The 9,232-nt window shown below is 45.6% G+C and overlaps 1 protein-coding gene across 3 annotated transcripts in view; it reads right to left on the bottom strand.

Moving 5' to 3' along the window:
* Nucleotides 1–4,744: 4,744 nt before the first annotated feature.
* The window catches only part of Gpr19 (G protein-coupled receptor 19), a 30,468-nt gene continuing 25,980 nt past the window's right edge, over nt 4,745–9,232 (bottom strand). For 2 of the 3 annotated variants that reach the window (XM_029533642.1, XM_021190963.2), the window contains one exon: nt 4,745–6,070. In XM_029533642.1, coding sequence (XP_029389502.1) covers nt 4,801–6,048 — 1,248 coding nt within the window. In that variant the 5' untranslated portion in view covers nt 6,049–6,070 and the 3' untranslated portion in view covers nt 4,745–4,800. The remainder of the gene's footprint in view (nt 6,071–9,232) is intronic. The other variant, XM_029533643.1, reaches the window with a different exon arrangement.

The following is a 9,232-nucleotide window of genomic DNA, read 5'->3' on the forward strand; positions in this document are numbered from 1 at the left end:
TAATTCTTACATGTTAGACCATCACTTTGACATGTAATTCTTACATGTTAGACCATCACTTTGCCATTTGGCTATACCTTCCTCCTCCTCCTTCTTTTTAATTTTAAGGCGCAGGGGGCATGCTAGCATATGACTTTAATCCCAGCACTCTGGAGGCAGAGGTAGGCAGATCCGTATGAGTCTGAGTTTTGCCTGGTCTCCAAAGTGACAAATCACCCCCCCCCCCAAAAAAAAGAGATTAAGTTTCTAGAAACATAAAATAACAAAGCTGGATGTGGTGTTGCAAAGTGGTGTCATCCCAGTATTTGGAAGGTAAAAAACAGGAGAGTCAGGAGTTCAAGGCTAACCTTGTCTAAACCAGCTTAGGCTACTTGAGACTGTATCAAAAACAAAAATCCATAAATAAGGAAAGCTGGGCAGCTGTGCTGGTTATTTAGAGTCACCTGGAAAGAGGACCCTGAATTGAGAAGACGTTTCCATCAGGCTGGCCTGGAAGTACATCTGTTGGAGTATTCTCTTGACAGATGATGGATATGGAAAAGCCGAGCCCACTGGGTTGGTGGTCCTGTGCTGTGTAAATAAGCAAGCTGAGCAAGCCACGGGAGCAAGCCAGTGAGTAGCATTATTCCCTGGCCTGCGCTTCAGTTTCTGACTCCAGGCTCCCGCCTTGACCTCCCTTTGTGATAGACTGTGATAAGGACATGTAAGGCAAAATAAACCCTTTCCTCCCCAAGTAGCTTTTGGTCATGGTGTTTATCACAGGAACAGAAGCAAGCTAAGATAGCCAATGTGCTTGCTGAGTGAGCTTGGCATGAGTATGGGTGTGCACGTGCACACACACACACATACACACACACACACGTGCACACCATATATACATATGCACCATACATACTCACAAAAAACATTAAGTTTAATAGGGTTTGGAGAAATAGCTCAACAATTAAGAGCATTGGCTGGTCTCCCAGAACAGAGACCCAGGTTCAATTCCCAGCACCCACTCAGCTGCTCACAACTACCTCCAGCTCCAGAGGATCTGAGGTTCTCTTCTGGCCTCCCACATGCACCTGCACACATCTACAACACACACACTGACTGTGTATACACACACACACACACACACAAATAAAAATACAATAGGGGCTGGTGAGATGGCTCAGCGGGTAAGAGCACCCGACTACTCTTCCAAAGGTCTGGAGTTCAAATCCCAGCAACCACATGGTGGCTCACAACCATCCGTAACAAGATCTGACGCCCTCTTCTGGAGTGTCTGAAGACATCTACAGTGTACTTACATATAATAAATAAATAAATCTTTAAAATAGTGCCTGCCCCTGGACAGAGGCAGGCAGATCTTTGAGTTCAAGGCCAGCCTGGTCCCGAGGACAGCCAGAACTACAGAGAAACATTGTCTTGAAAAGCAGAACAAAAAACAAAACAGAAAATCAATCACTCAATCAACCAACCAACCAGAAGGGTCTTTTCTACTTAAGTCTGAACCATAAACTGCAAGGGCTAAGAGAGACAAGCATCTGACTCATCTCATTTGAGACACATTTGCCAAGCACGTGAAGAGAAGGAAGAAAGGAGAGAAAGGAAAACGTTAGTTTTTATTAGCCCTTTGTACTGGTCCTTTGAAGGGAGCATCTCAACCTAAAAGCTTGCCTGGAGGTATATTTTGTTGTCCTTTGTTGTTAACTGGACTCACTAAGTGACCCTTGCTGGCCTGGAGCTTACTGTGTGTAGACCAGGCTAACCCTTGAAATTCCAGATCCTCCTGCCTCTGCCTCCTGAGTGCTGATAATAACAGTGTGCCAGCATGTCAGCTTCTGTGGATGTTTGTAGATCAAATCTAATTGTTCTGTTAGGGGTTTTCCTTGGCCTTTGAGATTGGCTCTAACTACACAGCTTTGGCTGTCCTGAACCTTGCTGTGTGGACCAGAATGGCTTAAACACAGATCTGCCTGTTTCTGCCTCCTGAATGCTGGGATTTGAAGTGTGTGCCCCAACGCCCGGCCTGCACTGACGTTCTGTCACCAATACCAAACACAATCTTGTGGTATTTGCTGGTGTATGTGAGGCAGGAGGGGCAGACTACCTTCTGGATCTCAGACCATTCGGTACCAGAGGTCGAGGAGCCAATCCATGGCCAAGAGAAAGGTGTGAGCCAGCTCATTAAACTCCATCAGAACGGCAGCTTATTTCAGACTGTACAGGTCTACTGAGGTTGTGATCAGGCCTACAGGGCATGTCTGGGTGGGACTGTTCATGTTCTCTAAGGAGACAGCTGAAATGGTGAGGAACAAGCCACAGAGATGTAGGAGGGCCTGAGTCAGAATACCAGCTGTCAGACTCCAACCTGACAAGCTGCCTCATGGAGAAGTTCCAGTCTCATAATCTGGTAAATAGAGATGATCATAAACTCATCGCACGTGAGGCTGAAGCAAGATCACCTTGAGTATATAGCTAGCCTGGGCTATCTAAACCCAATCAAAAACAAAAGAGCAAAACCCATAAATACATCCTGGAATTGTGGAAAGGATGAGTCAATACAGGTAGACGGCTAAACAATGAGTTATTATCTGCAGCTCATGTTAACTAGCCCATGACAATGCAAACCAGGCTTGTCTGTAAATCCTTATTCCATTAAAATAAATTCCTTTTGTCTTGTGTTGTTTTGCTTTTGAGACAAAGTCTCAGTCCAAGCTGGTCTGCAACTTGTTGTGTAGCCAACAATGACCTTGAACTCCTGATTCTTCTGCCTCCATCTCCAGAGGGCTGGGATTAGGTGTGTGTTACCATACCCAGTAATGAAAAACATTCTCTAAATGTACTGATTCATTTCTAAACTTACTTAAACAACCGGGAACCAAGGAACCAAGGCCCGAGTCACACAGACAATGGAGAGTTTGAGTTTGGAAGGCGAGTTGTGCTTCAATCTAGAGAGAGAAGGGGTTGTCTGGCAGAGATGAAGTTCATGGGCCTGAATGGATGGCTCACCAGTCAGGAACACATACTGTACTTGTAGAGGACCCAAGTTTGTCTCTCAGCACCTGTGTTCAGTAGCTCACAATAACCTTAATTCCAAACTCAGAGTCCAATGCCTGGCCTCTGTGGGCACCCCAACACATTCACATAAGTAAGAAAAAATGTAATTACAATAAAAGGCCTCATGTGTGAATTTATAGAAAATGTCAAATTTTGCCCTTGGTGTCCTTGTGGGTCACAGTAGAGCCACAGTTGAGGGTCTCTGTGATTGCAGAGCCCAGGAAAATGTCATTCCTCTCTTTTGCAAGCCTAGCACTGCCACTTGCTGCTTTGCCTGTGTATGACTCAAGAGAAGGTCATATGTGTCCTAGGGTACATACAGATGAGTCACAGCACACATGTGGGAAATAGCACAGAGTGCTTTCAAGGCTTGGTCCAGTAAGAAGGCTCAGTGGGAGAAGGTGCCTGTAGTCGAGCCCTGGAATCTACCATGGTGGAAGGTGAGACCCCATGTCAGCAAGCTGCCCACTGATCTCTACGAGTGCAGCCTACTGCCACCACTACCAATAAATAAAATGAATTTAAATAAAAGAATGTTGAAAGCTTCCCCAGCTGCTTGGGTTAGGATGAAAACAAGAAAAGGCAAAGACTGTAGATGACTGGGCACTCGCTCCCAAAGAATGATTAAGCCTATCCCAGGCAGCTTCCCGGTAGTTCTTCTGGGCTCTGGCGCATGGTCTAGCCAGTGCTACCCTCCACCCTCCAGAAGGTAATATGCAAATGCTACTATGTCACCGGGCTGGAAAAAGTAAGTTCTTGAAATGTAGTGCTTATGGGACTTCAGTGGATTAGTAGGCCACAGAAAAGTTCAGCAGGCTGCTAGGCAGTGGTGGCTCACGCCTTTAATCTCAGTGCTCGGGAGGCAGAGGCAAGTGGATTGCTGTGAGTTCAAGGCCAGCCTGGTCTACAGAGTGAGATCCAGGACAGCTAGGGTTAACAGAGAAACCCTGACTCAAAAAAACAGGAAGAAAATTAAAAAAAAAAAAAGAAAGAAAGAAAGAAAAAGAAGAGAAATTCAGTACGGAAAAGAAGAAAATCAAAACAAAATATAGCAAGACAGAACCAAAAATAGAAGACTGTGTATACTGACCCAGTGACAGAACAAGAATAGCCAAGTGTTTTCAATTTTCCTTGTACATTTAGTGTCAGTGTGTGTGTGTGTGTGTGTGTGCGCGCGCGCACTTATGTGCATACATGCCACAACACTTGTGTGGAAATCAGGGACAACTTATAAGAGGTGGTTCTCTCCTTCTACAATATGGTTTTCAGGGATTGAACTCAAGTTCTTAGGACAACTTACCTGCTCAGAAAAAAAATCAAACAAAACTTTGAAACAATCAAAAAAAATCTTTAAAATCTTTAAAAATTTTATGTGTATGTTCTGTTTGTGTGAGTATCTGTGCACCACAAGTGTGTAATGTTCCAAGAGGCCAGAAGAGGTCACTGGATCCCCTAAAACTTGAAATACAGATGGCTGTGAGCTGCCCTGGGTGCTGGGATCCTTGGAAGACCAACCAGTGCTCTTAGCCAATGAGCCACCTCTCTGGCCCAGGAAAGAATTTTTATAGACTCTAATAGTGGGAGCACTACTGACCAGCAAAAAGCAAGCAGAACAAAATCCACAGGAACCATAATCAATAGTGAACATGTTTTACAAAATGGAATTTTAGCAAAAACTAAGTAAATCAATCCTCTCTTTATAGTGAAAGCTTTTTAATCTCTGGCACATCACAGTGAAAGACTTCTTAGAAATCAGACAAAAGTGTTTGGTGGGTTTGAGTTGATGGGCCAGGCGAGCTTCTTCTCCCTGGCCTCCCGGTCAAATGAGTCATAGATGGAGTCTTTGGTTAGCGTCCTGCTCACGGGAGGGATTTCCGAAATGCCCACATAGTTTCTTTTGGCCATCCTTGAGCTGGTTGTGATGGTGTAGGCATTGCTGCGGTAACATTTCATTGAGGACATGCAGAAAGTCTCTTTCATTCCTCTCCGAAAATTGGCATTATAAATAGAGTACAGAGTGGGTTTCGAGGCTGAAGAGCTGAAAGATACCCACGTGACTGCCGTGAAGACAAGGGAGCTCTTCTTGTAGTCTTGCTCATGGGGATGCCAGAGCTGAGCCACATGGAAAGGTAGCCAGGAGAACAGGAACACCAGGTTCAAGAGGAGAAACATCTTGACCGTTTTCACCTTTGTCCTGGGGACAATGTTCATCGTCCTTCTCAGCGTCCGCCCGTCTGTGCCTATTCTCCAGATATACTTTATGACCTTTTGGTAAAACAGGATTATGAGGATGGAGGGAATCACAAAGCCCACCAAGAAGTGGATAATGGTATAGGCAGTTCCCTCCCAGGAGGGAGGGAGGAAGTAATTACAGTGACTATCCCAGTTAGAGCCGTAGAAAAAGAAGACAGGCGTCACGAAGGCCGCATCCAAGATCCAGGAGGCTGCAATCATTTTCTTAGCCTTCTCTCTGGACACCTTGAAGCTCAGTGGGTAGACGATGGTGTAGAAGCGGTCTATGCAGATGGAGAGGAGCACGTAGATCTGCACACCTGGGGTGAGATACTGGAAGTAGCGGACCACCTTGCACATGGCGCTACCCAGGGTCCACCTCCCAGTGGTGAACTGCAGCACGACAAACGGCGTGCTGGCCACGCTGATGAGAAGGTCAGCACACGCCATGGACACCACAAAGTAGTTGGTGGTGGACTGAGTCCTCCGGCTCCGGTGGATGACCAGGCATACCAGGGAATTGCCAAAGATAGAGAACAACCACAAAGCGCCAAAGAAAATGCTGGCTGTGACCACCTCTCCAGGGTTCAGCTCGTACTGAAGGTCTGTCCTGTTGCTCATCCAGCTGTGCTCCTCATGCAATCCCATCAGGCCATGGGGCAGCAGGGCCTCAGCTGCTTCCACAAAGCTGCTGTTCTGAAGGGGCACCAGCAGGGTGGCAGTCACCACAGGCGGCTGGTCGTTATCCATTCTGTGAGCAAAAACCATAGTCACTCTTTTTCTCTTAGTTCTAGATAAGACAAGAAGAACGAAGCCTCCTGTTAGGGTGGTGTCAGTGTAAGCTGCCTCCTACCAGGACAACCCTCGTTAGAATCTCCACTATGGCAGAGACTGGATACACAGCGAGCACTATGCATAGGGCTGGGTTCCCCAGAGTCATTCTCATTCACTGAGTCATGTGCTCTATACACTCACCCCCAGAGCATCCCTCTCTCCCCTCCCCTGCTAATCTGTCTCCTCCCAGAAAATCTTGCTTCTGCTTCACATGTCTCACACCTACGCACATGTATACACACCTACACACATGTATACACACCTACACACGTGTATCAATGATTTTATGTAGCTGTTCGAAATCTAGGATCCAAAGATGAGAGAAAGTAAGTGATAACTGTTTGCCTGAGATGTTTTGTGACTAGATCTCTGCTTCCATGCACTTTCTTGTAAGTGGTTATCATTTCATTCCCTACGACTGTGTGAGACTCTCCTGTGCGTGCGCGCATGTGTGTGTATAGCACTGTCCTTATTCATCTGTTGACAGACATCTCGGCTGATTTCCTATCTTGGCTGTGGTGAGTTGTTCTGCAATAAGCATGAGTGTGCAGGCATCTCTGTGACAGACTGAAGTCCTTTGGGCGCATCACCAGGCGTGATAAAAACACCACCTACCTTATTTGACACTGAGCTTGGTGGCCTTTGTCAATGTTAGGACTTGTGCACTGGTAAGAAAACATACTTTTTTGACTATGTCACCTTGGTTGGCCTGGAACTTGCAGATTCTCCACACAGCTCAGTAGTTATGCTTTCTTACCATACCCACATTTATTTAAAAAACAAACCAGAGGAGGGTGAGTGAGGAAGACAGATCTGATGTCTGCACACAGACAAATGCACATCACACAGAGAGACACACAGAATGCTTTAGGAGGTATAGTTTGAAGGAAGCTACATAAGCTGCACCTTTTTTTTTTTTTTTTAACATATATTTTATGTGCATGACTATTTTCCCTACCATGATGTGGGTGCTGGGAACCAAAGCTGGGGCATATTCATGAGCAACAAATGCTTCTAACCATTGAGCCACCTCTTCAGTCCTTCCACTGTATTTTTGACACAGGGTCTCAGACTGGCTAGCTAGCATCTCCTAAGGGCCCTCCTGTCTCTGCTCTGCACCATGGAGATAACTGGACCATTCAGCAGTGTCCAGGCTTTTAAATGGCTTCTAGGAGACCAAGTTAGGTTATCATGCTTGCATGTTAGCACTTTACTGACTGAGCCATCTCCCCAGCTCCCAAAGTATATGTTTTCTGAGAGTTCTGCAATCAAATTGGCCTAAAACTTTCTCATACTTACAATGAAAGGTCATAGGTTCTGCATTCGTGGGCTGAAATGTGACTGGATAGTGCATTAGCCTCTCCAGGATGGCTGTGGTGCCCTGAAGTAATCCTTGTGTAAGTTTGTTTTGCTCTAGTTTAGCAATACACTAGAGTTTCCCAGAGACCTCTAAATACACAGATGCCTGGGTCCCATCCCCCAGCTCTGGGATTCTAATTTAAAGGGTCTGGAACACAGAGGGTATTGGGGTGTTTCAAGAGTTCCCCAGGTGGGGGCTGGTGAGATGGCTCAGTGGTTAAGAGCACTGACTGCTCTTACAGAGGTCATGAGTTCAAATCCCCAAATCCCAGCAACCACATGGCGGCTCACAACCATTTATAATGAGAAACAAATGAAAAAAAACAAAACAAAACAAAAACCCTATGGGCTGGAGCGAGTGGGGCCTGGAGCAAGCGGGGCTGGAGCAAGGGGGAGAAGGGAAGGGGGAAAAAAAAGAGTTCCCCATTAGGGTCCAGGTGACCCTAATGTTCAGCCACAATTAAGAAACAGAACTTCAGATGGCTTTCCATGTTTCTGCCTTCCCCACTGAATTGTGGTTTCTGGAGGAGGTACACGTCTTTTCTCCATGCTAGCTGTAGTGCTCTGAATTAATAATTGCTTATTAAATATTAACTAATTCAGACCATAAAGAGAGAAAACTTAAATTCCTCCTGCCCGTAGCTCTGCTAGACTTCAGTGGGGGTGGGCAGATCACTGTGTCTCCTCAGGGGGCTGGGACACTGGAGATGTAGGAAGAGGGAAAGACAAGTGAGAGGACAAGGGGACACTGAAGCCACTCAGTTCCACTGCTACACTAAGGCAGGAAGGAACTTTAAGAGTCCTCAGACATGGCTGCCCTGCACCAGGGGAAAGCCTGCTAACTTTTCAATCTGGAGTCCCAGAGTGGAAGTTCTCAACAGCTTCTGTTAGCCTGGCAATAAATGTCTTTCAGGGAACACTTCTGAAATAAAAATGGCTGTTTAATTAATAACTACGTCTAGAGTCACCTATACACAGTAATTCTAGAAGTGACAGATACAAAAAGGTACACCGTAACTTTGTAGTTCTGCTAGGACATTCTCCGCTCCCACACTGGGGATTGAACCTAGGCCCTAGTATACACTGGGCAAATAAATGCTCTACACTGAGCTACCTATCCTGGGACATCCTTAACTGGGCCTCCTAAAAGATAATGTTTCTGGAAAACAAAACAAACCCATACTTGATTTTGCTGTTTATCACTGAGTAGTGTCAGACTACTCAATAGAACACTGTGAAGTTATATGTTAACTTGAATATTACTGTCTAGCTCAACAAATAACCCCAAAGGTTAGGTAGGCACCTGCTGCCTTGTAGGAGATTAGCCGGTTCTGCGTCTAACCAGTTGACACTGTTTAAATGCTAACTTTTTTTTAAGATTCATTATTATGTATACAGCGCTCTGCCTGCATTTTTACCTGTGGGCCAGAAGAGGGCACCAGATCTCATTCCAGAGGGTTGTGAGCCACCATGTGGAATTGCTAGGAATTGAACTCAGGACCTCTGGAAGTGCAGCCAGTTCTCTTAACCTCTGAGCCATTGCTCCAGCCCCCTATCTTTTTTTTTTTTTAATGCCTCTGTATTAGTCAGGGTTCTCTAGAGTCACAGAACTTGCAGATAGTCTCTATATAGTAAAGGAATTTATTGATGACTTACAGTCTGCAGTCCAATTCCCAACAATGGTTCAGTAGTAGCTGTGAATGGAAGTCCAAGGATCTAGCAGTTGCTGAGTCCCACACGGCAAGAAGGTGAAAGAGCG

This window comes from Mus pahari, chromosome 2 (assembly GCF_900095145.1).
Source record: "Mus pahari chromosome 2, PAHARI_EIJ_v1.1, whole genome shotgun sequence".
In the NCBI taxonomy this organism is placed as follows: Eukaryota; Metazoa; Chordata; class Mammalia; order Rodentia; family Muridae; genus Mus; species Mus pahari.